The sequence below is a fragment of the Alosa pseudoharengus genome, unplaced genomic scaffold (genome assembly GCF_046254945.1).
Source record: "Alosa pseudoharengus isolate Yale_2024_CS ecotype anadromous, Long Island Sound unplaced genomic scaffold, YU_APseudo_1.1 YU_APseudo_1.1_scf_19, whole genome shotgun sequence".
NCBI classification, from domain to species: Eukaryota; Metazoa; Chordata; class Actinopteri; order Clupeiformes; family Clupeidae; genus Alosa; species Alosa pseudoharengus.
In genome coordinates, this window is record NW_027468657.1 from 21,750,591 (window position 1) to 21,769,103 (window position 18,513).

The window sequence follows — 18,513 nt, forward strand, 5'->3', positions numbered from 1 at the left end:
TTGTGCATATATTTTGTTTGTTTTGTTTTGTTGTGGAATAAAATGCCAAACAGATATATTATTTAACTACAATCATCACAACCATTCTCAGGGCAAGTTTCTAAACAGAGTGGAGAAATAAACAATGAATAGATTTTAATTAAAGAAATGTTACATTTTCTAAAAAAATCCAGGTCAAAAAGTGCCATAGCTGGAGAATGACCCTGTAACATATGACTGCTACCGTCTGGAATAAATTATATGATCAAAGATCCTTGATCGCTGGGATTGTTTGTTTTCATATTGAGTTAAGACTCAAGAACATTCAATATTTACTTAACAATTAGCCTAAGCCTGTGCAATAATTTGATACTAAACTGAACCAAGAGAAGTGACTAAACAAATGATTTAACTCAAAACGGCCAGTAGATGGAGACTCTCTCCAAGTTATCCACAATAAGCAATATAACTACTCCCCTGGTGGCCAAATAAAAAATGTTCAGTTTTGCCTTTTGAGTTTTTTTTTCTCACCCAATAAAACACATAATTTTGCTCTTCAACTCACAGAGGTTAAATGTCAATTGAGAATGTGCACTCGGGAAGAACATGATGCTTAAAAAAGAACATAGACTGCCAGTTCTGCCAGTGATGAATTAATTTATAGCCTATCACTGGGATTAAAACACTTCATCTAAGTGTCTGAACGTGGTGTGCTTGTAGCCTACAGTAGGCCCATGTGTCCCCATCTGCCCCCAACTTGAAGTCCTCGTCAAACAGGGAACCTTGGACAGCGTTGCACGGTCCCTAGTCCCCAGAGACGGGTGCAGAATAACATAGTGAGACAACATTAACATATAAAATACACATGTGTCGAAAACATAGTTTGCAGCCTATAGTTAACTTCAAAGTTGTCAGTTGCCCACTCCCACTCGACCATTCGCGCCTTTTCTCGGATTATAAATAGCGAAGTGAAACTCTGTCTGATATTTCCCGGGCAGAAGAGACTGAGTAGGCTAATCAACGTTGACAACAGGTTAGTAGGCTATAATAGATACACAGTTGTGAATGTGAAAACATATTCGATTTATTAGGCTATGTCAAAGCAAGCATGCGCCTTAAAGGAGACATGTTAAGAGTGATGCTTACAAGGGTAACTTTAGAAAAGTGTGTAATTATTTAGCTTTTAAGTCACAAATAACGGTATTACTTTTATCCTACTGAACGTGTTCGGATCATTAAATAAGTGAAACTGTCTGAACGTGGATTATTTAAGGGTAAGCCTCGTTTGTATAGCCTGGTCCATCAGCATGCAGTTGAGTTCCGCAAGGGGTCTTGTGATTTTTGTTGAAATGGCGTCCTGGAAGCAAGCAACAGAAGACTATTTGTAATGTCCTTCACCACATGTCAAGCAGCAGTTTAGCTTAACACTGACGTTAAACTTGCTTTCACAACCGCTTGAAAAAAGGTATGCCTGGAAATATGCAAGTAAAGACCTGGATTCTCTGTCAACACTTTGAGGGGTTTCCCAAATTGAGCGACTTCGAGATTAAACAAGAAGAACTGCCTGAACCTAAAGATGGAGGTAAGAACTGCTCTTCTGTTATGTCGGATTTAGACCACTGATAGCCTAGCCAATATCAGTATGTGCTGTAGCCTAATATATAGCCTATATGTAGGCCTACCCAGTGGGCATTTGATGTCAATTCAACATCAATATGACATCAAACATTGACGTCAAAATTATGTCAAAAAACAGGTCTATAATGAAAGTTGTATTGACGTCAATGTACTAATGTCAATTTGATGTCAAGATTTTGACCTCCACGATGTCGTTTTGATGTTATTTTGATGTCATACTTTGTTGGCATTTGATGTCAATTCAACATTTATTTGACGTCAAGATGTCAATGTCGTTTTGATGCTATTCTGATATCATTCAATGTCAAGCTTTGATGTCAATTCAACATTTATTTTACATCAAGATGTCATTTCCATGTCAAGCTTTGTTGGCATTTGATGTCAATTCTACATCTATTTGATGTTAAGATGTTGATGTCGTTTTGATCATTCAATATTAAGCTTCAATGTCAAATAAAAATAAATGCGACAAACATTGATGTCAAAATTACATCAGCATTTATTAACATATATTTTGATATAATTTCAATGTCAAGAATCATTCAATTTCCATCTAAATGTACAATGACTGAAAACATACAAACATATATGTGCAAATTATTTAATTTATGTAAAACTTAGACATCATGTAGGCCTATTGAAGTGGTGCAGTGGTTTCAAAATGTATCAACGCACAAAATTCCAATTCCTATAGGGCATAGCTAATGTACATATGAAAGTTGTTTGTTTTTCACCCATAGGAACCACCAAAAAAAGTAAAGCAGAACGATAACAATGTTAGATGTTTTAGATTAGATTAAACTTTATTGTCATTTGTGCAGAATACAAGTACAAAGACAACAAAATGCAGTTTGTGTCTAACTAGAAGTGCAAAAAAGCAGAAAAGTGATATACAAAGTATAGACAGGTGGTGCATAGACAGGACAAGACATATAGTGCCTATTGACTGGCATGTTGAGGCATGGCATCATGATGGTTGCTTCCCATCGTGATGTCTGTCTCGCTGACCCACCTGCCAGACGATGTTGAGCATTTCCAGTGTTCCCTGAACAATGTTTCAAGCTTTCCATTTGAAAATTACCTCCAGACACTGAAGAAAATGGTCAGGCAAAGTCGAAATCCTATCGCTCAGGTAGCCAAACGCTTAACAGAGCTGGAGCTAGAGAGCTCAACGACACACAGAGGTGTAGCTGTAGCCAAAGAGATGTTCACTCGTGTATCTACCACATTAAAGAAGAATTCCGGTGTGATTTTGACCTAAAGTGTGTTGAAACATGATACCGAGTGTGAACGTATGTCTTATAGCTCACCTCGGCTAGTCCCCTGCACTCAGAAATCTGGCGCTAGTTAGCCAATGCTACCAACAGTTTTTCATTGCGGTGCCTCGGGCATAAATCACTGTTTTGCACCATTTAAGAGGCTCAAAGTAGCTCCATACTTCATTGGTAGACTTCCGAGGGCCTTGACATTTAAAACGAGACATTGAGAACTTTGAAAAAGCACTGGTAATTTAGTTACAAGACGATTTAATCGACCTGACGATCCAGTACCTTAAGGAATTTTACCGTTCGACGCCATCTTGAATTTAGTCACGATAAATCGAGCGACGAGTACGAACGAACAGGTATGATAAGGGATCAGATTTAAAAAATAATTCAGTGGAAATGCTTGGATTCCAGTTGCTGCTACTGGAAGCCGAGGTGAGCTACTGTATGAGACATACGTTCACACTCTGTCTCATGTTTCAACACACTTTAGGTCAATATCACACCGGAATTCTCCTTTAAGGGATGGCTGTTTCCTTCTGGACAACGAGGATTTTGCCTTTGTGAAGGAAAAACGTTCAGACGGCTCTTTGGTTTGTGATGTGATAGAACATAATGATGCAGAGAGTTTCTTTGATGACCCCTGTGATTCCAGACTGAACATTGTTCGTGTTAGAGACCTCAGCAGAGCAAAGCGCCAACTGATCACGAGGCACAAGTTACACCGTAAAGTTGTCTGCCTGTCACCCCGCCGTGAGGCAACCAACTCAGGGTATATTCTATTTCCTATGCTACATGGAGTAGAACAAAGTTGAACTGTTACTTGTTCTTCAATAGTTTGTTTAATGACAAATAGCTAAAGATGAAAATTGTCATTTCAACAAAGGTGTAGGATTTCTGATCATCTGAAATCATTGAATGGAAAGCTGCCAAGGGAGTTTGCTGGCCAGCATTGCTGCCACTCTGCCTCCACCGCACTGCTGCCACTCTGCCTCCACCGCACTGCTGCCACGCTGCCACTCTGCCTCCACCGCACTGCTGCCACCTGTGGACAAGGAGGAGTGCGAGTTATACAATAAAATTAGTTGTTAGTGGCAGCACTAGTATAAAACCTCTAAAATCTCTAAAAACAATCACAAATAGGGCAGTTCATCACAGTTCAACAATTGTGGTTTGGAACTAGGCCTACTGCAACTGGATTGATAAAAAGTAATTAAGTAGTTGTAAGTAGTAAGTAAGTAGTTGCAAACATCTCACCTGGCTACCAGAAAAATGAATGTCTCTGTTTCATAGCAGAGTTATTGCTAATCACACCATTTAACATGACGTTAAGCAAATAGAATTTAAAAAAACAAATGTGACACCCCCAAGTTTCTTTTTTTTCGGAGGGCGGATGGGTAGGTGGGTGGGTGGACTAGATTAGGGGGTGGCTCAAGGACTAGAGTGCCTATTCATGGAAGAGGCATGTGTGTTGGAAGTAGTTTTCAGCTAAAGAGACACTGAAAACATGTTTTCATGTATACCATTAACATTGCATAACAAATAACAAAGTAAAACATTAATAATGTTTTATTAAGTAAAACACTGAAAGACCGGGGTACACGAAACTTGGTGTGCATGTAACCCCACATGGATAGCATGGAACCATCGCTTTTCGTTTTGATCTGTAGCCCCCCGCTGGACTGGACCCCCCGAAGGGAGGGTAGGGCAGACACAGTTTTCTGTGAATATCTTGAGAACCGTAGGGCCTAGGATGACCAATTTTTTGCGTGTGTTTGCCTCCCAAACCCATTCCATATGCACACATGTGCATAAACAGATACACACGCACACACATACATTCACAGTAATCCTACGTATGACACATACTCACACAGTAGACATATATACAGTACGCATGCATGCACATGCACACACACAGGCACATAAACAGGCAAACACACACATGCACGCACACACACCCACACACACACCCACACACACATAAACATAAACATGTACATGCACACAATTCAAGAATTTCTCAGAATTATGAACAGGCAAGATGGGGGTGGGGTTGTATAAAATGTATATTACATGTGAAATCTATGAACTAATCATGTTTTGGTACTTGTTGTCTAGCAGATACCAGTGAGAATTGCGTGAGTGTGCATAATGCAATTCAGTGAGACAGTTAGAATCATATATGCCTTTCAGCGTGACTTATTTTTGTGTAAAAAGGTGCTGGACTGGGCGGCGGTCATATTTTGTACCGCTCTGCGGTACATCTAGTTCCTGGTCTGAATGACCCTCAACGAGGAATGAATGGATTATGCAACTTAATTCAAAGATGTACTGTTAGTATATATTGTAACTGTATGTGACAAATAAAACCCTCTTGATCATTAGGAGCACTGTGTAATGTCCACAACATGAGGTATTTTGTTCTGAACTACGGTTAAGCCACGGGGACACCATCAGCTTTGAACCACGTCATCATCACAACACCTCACTAAGGGAATCTACCCATGCTTTAACCGTCTGTGTTCAGATTTGCGTTCACCTGTGTGATCTCCAGACTTAGTACTAGGGGGTTGGGAGCGTCAGATTTCGAGGTAAAATAATTTGGACATTGTGTTGTTCACATATAGCCCGCCCGTTTGATATCCGGATTATGTCCAGAGTCCAGTGCATGTTTGAAAGGGGCTTATGACATCATCAACCAAAAATTATCAGCCATCATTATCATATCTTCACCAAACAATGTGTTTCATAATTTAATTTTAACATAATATCATAACAGAGGACAAGTTCAAGTTTCACAATATGAGTGGGCCTACAACAGATGAGATATTACATGATATATCACTGCTGTCTGAATGCTGTTGCAACTGCACATTATAAAATGTTTCCTATGGGTGTATTCTATTTGTATCACACTCCCATCTTAATTAGCTACAAATGTGTTGGCTAATTTGTTCACAACTACAGATCATTGTATACAGTGAGAGATCCATATTTTTAGTCAGAGTTTTTTTCTTCATGTATTTTCATTGACTGACAGTATATTTTGGATGGATTATGTTTCAGAGGTACTCCTTGAGGCAGTCTTCCTTAGTGTGGATCCCTACATGAGGTATGCAAGACAGAATAGTAAATCTCTGCATTTCAGATGTCTTTTGTAAAACCCATAAAGTTCTGTTTCAATGACGAATCATTCTATATGATTTAATCTGGTTGTTTGTTTAATCTGTGTGATTCTTTAGACCTTTCAGTAGTGTGGCCATGAAACCAGGGGATGTCATGATTGGAACCCAAGTGGCAAAGTGAGTAAACAACGTTCAGCAAACAGTTATTGTGTGCACATCCCACCTTCTGACAGATGCAGGACAAAAGAAAACTTACTCAATTGAAAAAATATAATGTCCGCAACACTGCTTTTGACTCCCATATATTTAATGCACAACAGGCAACGTTTCGACCCTGCTGGGTCTTCTTCAGGCAAATGGGGGACACATTTGATGAAGGGATATATTTAGGCCTTACAATTAGCTGACCTACCATGTGATATCAACTGGTATGATTGGGTCTAAGAGCCCCAGTCACTCAATTAAGAGAACACTTACATACAGGTATTACACAAACCTATACATTTCAAAAAGGGCATACAAAAAACAATATCCCCAAAGGAGTACATGGCATTGCTATCAACAGAAAAGAAAGAAAGAAAGAAAAAGAAAAAACAATCAGTGGATAAACAGTTCCATATATACAAGCCTACCCAAACAATGAAAGGACATTACCCCCACAGTCATAAAACCTGTCACATGGTAGGTCAGCTGATTGTAAGGCCTACATATATCCCTTCATCAAATGTGTCCACCATTTGCCTGAAGAAGACCCAGCAGGGCCGAAACGTTGCCTGTTGTGCATTAAATATATGGGAGTCAAAAGCAGTGTTGCGGACATTATATTTTTTCAAAGTGAGTAAACAACCATGATTTACCGTTATCCAGTTGTTTTATAGTATACAGGAGGAATGAAATAATACCTTGTCTCATCAAAGCTCTCTTGAAAACATCATATTATGTGCACACAGGGCCAGATGTACTAACGCGTTTGCGCCCACTTCAGGCGTATTTGTTTCGCAACGTGCGTGTAAAATCATTGCGAGGTATGCCGCAATGATGTAAAAGCGCAAACTGCCTGTCGCGGGAACTGAACATGGCTAATTGCGTTTTTCGTGTCATGCATATGCATTCATGGGAGGATCCAGGGGAAAGTGGGAGTTTATCGTAAAAAGATGGGAGGGGAAGCGTAAAGAGCGCTTAATTATGTATTCCGCGGTATGTACAAAGACTGCTCCTGAAAGCGCACGTCTATTCTGCGCCTAAATACTTCCGCCTTATAAAAGCAGGTGTTAATCCAAATTGCAGTACAATGCGTCAATAAGAGAACCTTTCAAAGACAACAGAATCGCTATTTAGAGCACCATTTTTGTAAGTATTTGTACTATCAAAAGCAACCTTAACTTTCATTGGCCTTTTGAATGTCTTACTTTCACTTTCACGTCATTCACTTAAACTTTCCTACTTGCTAGATTTGACCAATTTTCCATAGCCTACGTGCACAAGTACTTTGAGTAAAACTACTGATCTTCATTATCTCCCTGCTTTTTGACATCTTATCATATCTTATTATGGTATAATTTCATGATCGCTAAATGTTTGATTCTTTTTTATGTTGTCATCAGTTAACTTCATTCAACTGCGCTTGTATAGGCTCTGCCATTCAGTTGTGGACGTTCGTAAATTGCGTTTATGTACGGAGAAAGGCAGAGAAAGGCGCAGTTTACACTAGTTTGATAAATACGACGGAAACTTGGGTCTGACAGCGTTCGCAATCTGCGGTTTGTCCATGACGCTGATAACGCTACGTTCGCAAATGTACGTACATCTGGCCCTCAATGTCTTTCCTGTCTTCCAGAGTGATTCAGAGCAAGAACTCTGCCTTCCCTATTGGATGTCATGTGTTCAGCCAGTGTGGGTGGAGGACACATTCTGTATCAGACGGTACCGATCTCACACGGGTTCTCTCTGACTGGCCACAAGACGTTCCTCTTTCTCTGGCCTTAGGAGCCATTGGAATGCCAGGGTAAAGTGTCCACAGAATACTCGCTTGATTCACAGGAGTTTGGGCATCTGGTGCTGGGCCAACATAACATTTCAAATTTGCTTTTTACAAAATGTCCCTTTCATATGAAAAAATGTGGTCTGAATGTATTTCCCTCTGTGCACTCCATAGATTGACTGCTCTTTATGGATTAGAGGAAGTTCTCCAAGTCAAGGCAGGTGAAACTCTCCTTGTGAACGCTGCAGCAGGAGCGGTTGGTTCAGTGGTCGGGCAGCTTGCTAAGATGAAAGGCTGCAAGGTGGTGGGGTCTGCTGGCAGTGATGCCAAGGTGACCTACCTGAAAGAGCTGGGCTTTGACGAGGCCTTTAACTACAAGACCGTCTCATCACTGGAGGAGGCTCTCAAAGCTGCCTCTCCTGATGGATATGACTGCTTCTTTGAGAATGTAAGAGAATACATTTGGTTGGTTAGTTTGTACTGTACTGTACTGTAACACAATGTACATAAAGTGCAATGTGGAAGTCTAGTGCAACATTATAATGTGCATTGTGTAAATAAATGATAAATCATGTGTGGAATGAAAGTGTTGCAATAGTACTTATAGATATGAAACATAATGCAAGAACTGCCCTAGAACCAATACTATGTAAAGTGAGTTGTGGGCAATACTGGTTATCTGTGAACCTTTAGGTTGGAGGCCCATTTTCCTCTGTGGCAGTAGAGCAGATGAAGCCATTGGGACGGATTGCAGTGTGTGGGGGAATATCTTTGTACAACGATGCCACTCCACAGACAGGTCTGCCTTATACAATCATTTGTTCATTCTCCTTTTAGCTACTGAATCCAGATAAAAAAAAGTTTGTTATGACCTCTAATACTTGTCAAAGATGATCTGAGCACTGATCACTGCTGTTAGTAATTTTAGAGCAGCCTGTTAAGTTTTGTTGAAAGTGAAAGTGCTTTCAATGTTGATGAATCTGTCTATGTTATCTCACACAGGTCCTTTTGTTCAGCTACCCATGATTTTTAAACAGCTGAAAATGGAAGGTTTTATGAGTGTCAGATGGGCACACAAGGACACAGAGTCACTGAAGAGGTTGATGGATTTGGTGAAAGAGGCAAGTTACCAGGAACACACACACACACACACACACCGTTCATTTGGACTGGGCTGTCTCCACACCCTTTTAGTCTACAGTGGGCATTACTTCAAATTGGCCAGCTTCCCTCGAGGTTCGCACGTGGGATCACGTGGGATCATGTGACTTTAATTTGTATTTCTCCAGTGACGCTGCAACAACCCAAACAACCGGTAGATGGCTCAAGTGAGTAGGGTGTCTCGTAAAAAGAAATGGAGCCTGGAAAACCCTACACAGACTTCACTACAGACTTTAGCAGACTGGTTTAGAAATAATTTAATAGCCAGAAATATGCCTGCCCTGCCCTAATAAAGAAATATTTGGTTAACTGCGAGTGAATCCCGTTTGCAGCCGTAGAAGAAACGCAGGACGAATGAAACATTCCGGTTTTCTCCGAGTGCTACGATGATAGACAGACATCATTTGGACAAAATATAGAGCATATTAACCTCCGTTGCTTAGCCAAATGCCTTCCTGTTACGTCCTGTTATCACGGAGTTACAGGCGATAAACGAGTTTTGATGGTCACAAGTTTACTTAATTAGCGGTTTATTTTTTTGATTATTAAAGAGTGTTTTTCATTTAAAGGTTTGACTTCATGCTTATTCAGTAGAGCATTTAGTGCTCTCCCCAATCCCAGACGTTCACATGGCATGTTTGTTTGTAATGGATGCAACCGCGAGATACGCGCTTCACCATGACGGCAATGAGTTGTTAACAGACATGAACCAAGCCATATAGCCCAGCAGCAATCTATTTAAAATAACACATACTTGAAGTACCATTCATGATATGTTGTCAAATATTGATGTTGTGGGAAGTTTACATAATTTAAGCTGTAGGATGTTTCATTCGTCCCCCAAGCTGTTTCATTTGTCCCAGCCAGGAGGGACGAATGAAACAAAAAACACACGTTTGACTTCTCCTTAAATAACTCTTGAACGGTTCTCGGGGGAGAAACCCCTGAATCCCCTCTTACATAGGACATTTCATGTCTGGGCTTAAGTCTCCAATGTGTTGAGCTCCTAGCAACTTGCCTGCCTAGTCCTACCATGCGCAAAAGCTCAATTTAATTGTAAAATCTGTGCAACATGTTCATGTTCAAAATTGCTCAAAAATGACGTTCGAATTTTCCCTCTAAAATAAACACATGTATTTGAATATATTGGAATATCTAGGCTATATTATTTGCGCATTATGTCAGTGACGCGCATCACGTCATCTGTTTTTAACTTTTTGGAAACTTTTGAATTAACTGAAAGAAGATAAATATTTTTCGTTAGTTTTGGAAGTTTATTTTTACGTAGCCTACAATGGCCAGTTCCGACAAAGCCGAAATTACTCCTTTTGTAACAATGAGTGAGCAGGCCACGCGTTTGTATGGTTATATTGCTTGACAGGGGGGATCCCAAGCAGCTTTCAGCTATAAGGCTACTTTGAGAACATTTCCTAATTCACCCGACACTGATGAATTGTTGAAAACTATTTCGGCCTATAAGCAGTTTAATTAAATGTAATGTTAGTTGTAAACAAACGGGCTACTTGGTGAGGCTTGGCCTCACAGATGCACTCGTGCCTTAGATGGCAAGAAAAATCTTCACGATATAGGCCTATTAACTGACCGCCCGATTAACGTTGGCTGGGGGGCAGGGGGGGCCATCAGACATTTGTGCACAGGGGTCTATGAATTGTTAATACTGCCCTGCCCCCAACGAATCGCAACTTTCCACCTCTGGGACAGCTTAAAAGAAGTCGAGAGGACTTCTAACTCACTAAGACCTATTCACAAACTGTTTTTTGTGGCATTTCACGTCGCAATGTTTTGAAATCCTATGCGGCTACAGGAGCTTCCAATCGCGAGGAAGCAATTTTGCATTGCAGGCATAACTAACATGCAATAACGCCACCAACAACAACCAAAACAAGGCTACTCATTGTCAAAATGTAAATTAAATGTAACGTTATTGTGAATCAAATTAAAATGTTTTCCTCTTTGCAAACGTAGGCATAGGCATAGTGACAGATTCATTTAATAATGTTACAAAGATACTGCATCAATCCGTATGTTTCATTAGGCTACTAGGCTATTTGTTTTGCCTTACTCTTGATTCATTTAGGCTAGGCCTTTTTGTTCAGTTATTCATCATCTTCCGTCCTTGTGTAGCGCACGCATTCTCAGACCTGTCACCTGTCACTCATAATCGTAAGGGAGGTGTTTGGAATCATTCCCGCGTTACAATCGTCAGCCAATCAAGGTGGTCACTTCAGTCAAGCTTGTGCATGAGTAATGACGTCATCCATAGCAACGAAGACTCACTCTTAGTTTAGGAGTGTTCATTTTTCCTTACTAAGAGTAGGTCTGAAAGGCTTTGTAAATAACTTAATAAGAGAAACTCCTAGCTAAAATCTTTTATTTCTATTTAGGAGTACTCCTAGTGGTAAGATAAAAGGCTGTGTGAATATGGCCCCTGGTGTCTAACCCAGTGCCTATTTACACAAAATAATGGTCGAAAATTACTGATGATCATTGTTATTTAAGGACATGCAGTGCGCGTAGGGCACCAAAAACATCTTGCTCGTAAAAAATTATCATACCGCATATTGTGGCGGGTCTGTTATTTAGCCTACTTACTGTAGGCGGCGCAAACCACAGGCCTTTATTTTGGGCAAGCCTGCATTCGAGCCAGGCTTTCTGTTGAAGAATTTTATATAAAGCCTGCGCTAACAGTAATCCTCCTGCCCCCGCTACCACAGCTGTGGATAGTGTGGCATGCTCACGCGTTATGTCTCCTTCTTGCAAACTTGACTAGGCCTATAGCGCAACCATTTACGTCTTCAGAAAATAACAACTTGCCAGAGCTTTGGGCTTCATTCAGCATTTTGTTCTTCCACTAGAAATGACTCTTCTACATTTGCTGCCTGCTGCATCCTTTCTGTTTTTATTGTTTAGAAAACGTTTGACGTCTTGAGTTAATGCATTAAACATTGTTTGCTGGTAACCCGCCACAAACAGATTCTTGCATGCGTACATTCTCTATTCTCTCCAAAATGTGCCAAGTGCGTAATTCTGCGGCATAAAGCAGATGTATTTGTTTATTGTACAGAAAAATTAAAATAACCTGTCAAACAGTCAATTGACTACATTGCAGTCAAAAAGTAGGGCAAATTAATTTACGAAACCAAAACGTGGTTTATAGTTGTCTAAGCCTCTATTGCGTAGCCTGTTAAAAACGTTGCTAGATAGTATTAAATCGCCAACAACATTGTGTTCTGCAGAAGCCTACCCTAGGCTACAGATTAGATCTGAACAGTTATTTCTCTACTGGCTCAATTATCAAAAAGGTGCTTTCTCTTCGTCCTTAAACAGGTAGTTCCGTAGAGAGACGTTAGAATAAATTAGCGTTTGCGATTGACAACGTTGTGATAAGTAGGCTATAACACTAACTTTGCAAAGTTAACTTGAATGCATCAGTTGTAGTCTGCATGAACAGTTCTTGCACAAGACACTGTTTTGATTTGCGTAAGGGAGGTGCGGGCTAAAGCCACCTTTTTGAGAGAGAGCGGTGCAAGGAGAGAATGCGTGCTCTGTCCTGCGCATATCTCTACAAGAAAATAATGTGTCTAGGCTAATCTATATTTTCAACAAGCAATCACTGCATGCCTATAAGTCAATAAGTCAATATATTAGAGCAGCGGTTCCCAAACTTTTTCCCCCGCGTACCACCGCCTACATTCCGACTCGGCTCGCGTACCCCCACCATCCGACACATAAACACATAAAAACCCCCCCCCCCCCCCCCCCCCCCGTATTCGTTTGGACAACATTAGGCTATACAGCCTAGAAAGGCTAAACTTAGGCTACCTTCAGTTTGTTAAATGTAAAGCCTAGCTTAATGTTACCTTTCTTGCCCATCTGAAATAACTCCTAGCTTTACTCCTTCCCTCCTTTCTGTTTTTGTTGTTTTCAAAAACCTGTTATATCCGCGAAACTTTCCCCCCACGGACCACGGACCATCCAACGCATTCAAAAGTAACACATTCTATTAGCTATTCCAGGCGTCATGTTTAATAAGCTGCCCTTTTTTTGATGAACACATACAGAGTTTATAAATGATATCCTTTAATTTCATGTTTCCATATCATTATGATCTGATTCGAAATTATGTATTTATTCATGAATTAATTACAAAAGATTTAACATTTTCATTTTACACCTGTCCGCCATAGCCCTTTTCATCTCGCGTACCCCCTGGAAGCAGCTCGCGTACCACCGGGGGTACGCGTACCACAGTTTGGGAATCCCTGTATTAGAGATATCAAGAGTAACGCAGGAATGGACGTTACAGTTATTCAGTAACTGTAACGAATTACTGAAATTTGAATTGTACTTTGTAACGCGTTACCCCTAACACAATAACGTAGACAGAAAATTAAGATATTTTTTCGTTTTGTGGAGCGGCACCGGTAGGCTATCAAAAGCAGATTTCGATTTTCGTTATCACTGTGTAGCCGAGCCTTATGCCATACCCAAGTAGCCTAAATCGAGGTAATGTTTAATTATGCGTGATTTATTTTGTTATTGAATTCATAGGCTGGGATTTCTCTCGGCAACAATTATGTTTAAAGGTAGCCTCCTGCTTTTTCAGAAGGGGCGGCAGGCAGGCTTGTTAATTATTTAAACTAGGGCTGTAGCTATTGATTCTTTTTGTAATCGATTAATCTAACACTTTATCGATGGATTAATCGGATAAAAAAATTTTTTTGCATTTTTCAACAATCAAAACAAATAATGCATAACGAAAATGATGAGGCTGTAAAATGATCAAGTAATTGGAACAGAGGTATTTATTCTAACTCCAACATTTGGCTCCAAAACTAAGCCCATTAATTGCAATTTACCCATTTAGTGTTTATAAGTGCCAGTGCCAACAATTAAATAATGTTCAAAATGCTCTCTGTAAAATTGCAGCCTCTTGTGCATGACTGAGCTGGGCGAACAAAGCTGTCCATACTATGTTGTGAAGTGCTGAGAGGGACGAAGAGGGAAAGCAATTTCATTTATTAATATGCACAACAAGTTTCATGCTGTAATCTAGCCCTGACATCAAAGTAAATATCTATTTTATGTAGATTTCTACACCTGCAGCATTTACCATTAGGCTACTAACAAATAATTTCTGGGGTGAGCCTATTTGCTATGGCAACCTAGCAGCCTGTGTGTGTGTGTGTGTGTGTGTGTGCACGCGTGCGGTGCGTGAGGGAGAGAGAGAGACAAGATGAGGGTGCATGCATGTGTGTAGAAGGGGTTCTTTTTTTATTTTTTAGGCATACTCTCTTGCAATTCAATGTGAATAAGTTTACTACATAAAAACATCAAAGCTTAACATCATATCTAGTCAAACCACATCACGACATCGCTACAAATACAGTATGCGATTAAAATCAGCGGACATCAATGTATAGGCTACGTAGATAGATAGATTGATAGATACTTTATTGATCCTTTATTGATTGTTTCAGCGACGCTTGGTGAAACAGCATGGAGTGGATGTTTTCGGTTCAGATGCTTGTTCTCTTCCTTTTTGAGTATGTAATGATCCCAAAACTTTACACATTCTCTGCCATTAATGGACATCTCCGTCATCGCGCCAACTAAATTCAGAATGTACTGTATCACGTGCTAGTGGTGTGCTTCCTGAACAACGGTCCGTGTGGAACAATCAGATCCATGCGCATGCGCATATAGTATTTTATAGGAATTATATAGTTTTATATAGGAATTTAACGGGAGCATTTTTTGTAATCGAGTTAATTGAGTAACTCGATTAATCGTTTCAGCCCTAATTTAAACAATTAAACACTGAAATATCCCATTTACATGCAGTTAGGAACAAAGTTATTCACACCCCTGGCAAATATGTTGATTTTCTAATGACCAATGTTTGCTCTGACTGCAAATGACACTGCCACATGCCAAAAGGTCGCAAGACAACATGGATTTAGAAAAAGAAGCGTTTTCAACTTTTTTTTTATGAAAAATGGCATGTCCAAAATTATTCATACCTTTTTTAAATAATCAATGGACACATCTTTGTTTGCCATCACAGATCTCAAAAAGGTATTTTAATGGTTTAATATTTTTCACCTGCAGGGAAAGCTGAAGTGTCAGGAACATGCCATCACTGGGTTTGACAACATGCCAGCTGCCTTCATGGGGATGTTGAAAGGAGAAAATGTTGGGAAGGCTATCGTTAAAGTTTAATGATCATGTTCATTTGCATTTGTTGTTGGTATGAAGTATATTTTGGTACGCAAATAAACAAACATATGATGCTCTATTCTAGTTCTGCACTTATGAAAGGTACTTGCTAAATGTGTGCTTAGCTCTTGTCAATTACAGTCATGTGCTTATGTAGTCAAGGGTGGGTAGTGGATAGTACTTTTCTCCAAAGCATGTTATTTTAGTTCCTGTTACAAGCCAGCTTATACTGTGAAAACAAGATTTATCGGGATGAACGTGATAACATGGCATCATTTATCTTTCACACTGACTAAGGGGATTGGTATTCAAGTGATAGATTTATGGTAGACATGGGTTTATAATTAAAATAGTTTGAAATTCAGAAGGACAAAATACATTTTTAACACAAATAAAAATTTCAGTTTTTGTAAAAAATGTGTATAGTAGTTGTTTTTGTCTGGATGAACTCCATGATGTCACAAGGAATCAGCAGTATTTCTGATAAAAGTGCAAAATTATGTTTGCAGCCTCTGATTGGTGCTGACCTATGCCAAGCAGACACAACGATGTTGATCCGATTTTAGCCCAGAATCAGACATCTGACAAAATGTTGAGTCTTGTCTGTCTGATTTGTCGTGTAGTTTGAGCAGGCACACATACAAATCAATGTTTCAGATCCAGATTGGATGTGTGTAGTGTGAGTTACCATGTATTCAACAACAAAAAATATGCAGTGTGGGGCTTAGTTGGGACACTGTTGTCTTTGGAACAGTATCCCCTAATCAAGCCCCTTTTCGTGAACACAATCATCTCATTCCCTGCTCCAGAAGAGCATTTACTTTCCTTTCCTGTGACCAACAGGCTTCATTGACGTCATTAACGCCATACTGTGGCACCATACCACGGTTGGATCCATATGCCCACGGAAACCTGGATTCGAATCTAACTCCATCTCTCCCTCTCGCATCCTGCCATATTTCACTGTTCTATCACAATAAAGCCAAAAAGGCCCATATACATATATATGTAAAGTTGGCTGTTGTATGTTGATGTACAAAACAGTAGACTAAATTACTTCATGTAACGTTTCTTTTAGGATATGTTTTTGGCTGGTAGGCCTATATTATATAAAAGTCTAGTCCAGCCAATTGTTCCCGGGTCATTCTTCATTTATTCTGCATGTGGGTATTCAGGTTAATATCTATTTGCCAGTGGCCTAAACGTTACCCTTTGTTAACGTCAATCTATCTTAATCATCATTATCCCCGTCATATATTCAGTATCTGTTCTTAGCCATCGCCACCACTATGGTTCTTCAACTCATACAACTCAACCGCAACTTTAAATAATAGCCTATGAAGATGAAAGGCACTGCTTTCAGAAGACAATCTTGGTCACTTGGTAGTGAATAGATGATAAAAAGTAGGCTATAGGTACATCCCAATATTATCTTTGTGTTGCTGTGCTGGAAATATCCTGAGTGCAAATGTTTTGCAATATGGGAATACAAAATATATACTAGATTACCTGTAAAGGTTTCTCAATCAATTCACTCAACGATAAGACTTATAATGTTTTTTTTAGTATATGAAACAAGTAAGATATAAGCCCATGTTTTTCATTTTATTAAGTAGAGTACCCCTGCATTACCACAAGGAAACGATCGTACGGCAAGTTGTGCCCTGGAGGAGGTAAGTACTTTTCCACGTCAAAGATGGTTTTAATATAACTACGGTGTGGATTTGAGGGTATGTGCTCAATTCCATTTCTTACACTGGACTATTTTTAGACTTTCTGACACTAAATAGGATTAATGCATTATCATACTGGATATGTAACTATCCCACCTCTTGTAACATACACCTCAGGTGGCTTTAAACACCATGTTCTATTCTCTACATCTGACTAACTTGTGCGTTTATCATGTATACTGACCTTACTGTTCTGTAACTGACCCTAGGCAGATGGGTCAGGCCCTTGAGTCGTGGATCTGCTCGAGGTTTCTTCCTATACTGTATGTATCTCCAATTCCAGGAGTTTTTCCTCGCCCCTGTTACCCATGGGCCTTCTTTTCTTTTCTCCAATTGTCTAACACTCTGTAAGGTGCCATGAGACATGCGTTTGGCGCTCTATAAGTAAAATGAAATTGGAAAAAAAAAATGAAATTGCTTAAAAGTTGCAATTGGAGAATAAGCTCTTTTGAGAGGTGAAACTCTATAATAAGAGGTGGATAACATCTATATTTATGAAATTTCAGAGGTGTATAAACTGTTTACATTTAGCCTTCACTACCTCCCTGCTTTTACACCATACGGCATCCATGTTCTCCCTTATTTCGACAACTGTGGCTGCTTTGCACAGATTCTCCGGATCAGGTCAGAGGGACAGCTCTGAAACTACTTAAGCTGTGGCTGTAGTGTGTTCAGTTGAGCATTTTGCACAACTGATCATTTTTTCAAATGTACAAAAAAAGTGCCTGGCAATTTGATATCTAAGTCTTCACAAGGAATATAGCAGGGTTGTGAAACATCAGGCCCACCAGCAGGTTTCCAGATGTTTTGGGTGAGAAGGGAACACATCCAGATGTGTTCAACAATTTGTAATAAGCAATATCTCTATGATATATTGATAATACCTAGCACTACAAACCAGCCTCAGGAAGGAAGAGTCCAAAAAAAACTGACATGGAAAATAGGGTACTTCAAGAGAGTAAGCGAATTAAGATTTAATGAAAGATTAAGTGTCACGAGCAAGACAGACAAGGACCACAAGTGAGTCACGTTTCTTTCAGTTTATTGAAGGGTTGGGGAAAAGGAGTGTGTGGGTGTGTTTCCCAGTGGCAGAGAGGCGTCAAACGTTGGTGGGGATGAAGGGTCTGGGCTTACACGCCAGGGACACACACACACACACACACACACACAGAGAGCAGAGGAACAGGGCAGGCGAATCAAAGCAGCAGCACAGACAAAGGCAAGGCAGAACTCACAATTGTAAAGGTGGCAGGCAGGCCGAGTTACCGCGGCAGGAGAGGGGAGTCAAGCGGGTCCGGGTACACAAGCAGGAGTCAGAGTAGCGCGTAGATATGCAGGTTACAGGTGCAGGCTTTGCAGACGTTCTGACAAAGGTGGACTGAAAAACA

The 18,513-nt window shown here is 40.0% G+C and overlaps 1 protein-coding gene across 1 annotated transcript; it reads left to right on the forward strand.

The window, feature by feature from the left end:
• Window positions 1-857: 857 nt before the first annotated feature.
• On the forward strand, window positions 858-15,809 carry LOC143132457 (prostaglandin reductase 1-like). The gene is made up of 9 exons (XM_076292008.1): window positions 858-1,012; window positions 1,445-1,561; window positions 5,952-5,997; window positions 6,128-6,187; window positions 7,848-8,015; window positions 8,166-8,439; window positions 8,685-8,790; window positions 8,994-9,112; window positions 15,285-15,809. The coding sequence occupies exons 2-9, from the start codon at window positions 1,447-1,449 to the stop codon at window positions 15,393-15,395; spliced, it is 999 nt and encodes a 332-aa protein (XP_076148123.1). The 5' UTR covers window positions 858-1,012; window positions 1,445-1,446; the 3' UTR covers window positions 15,396-15,809.
• Window positions 15,810-18,513: the final 2,704 nt, after the last annotated feature.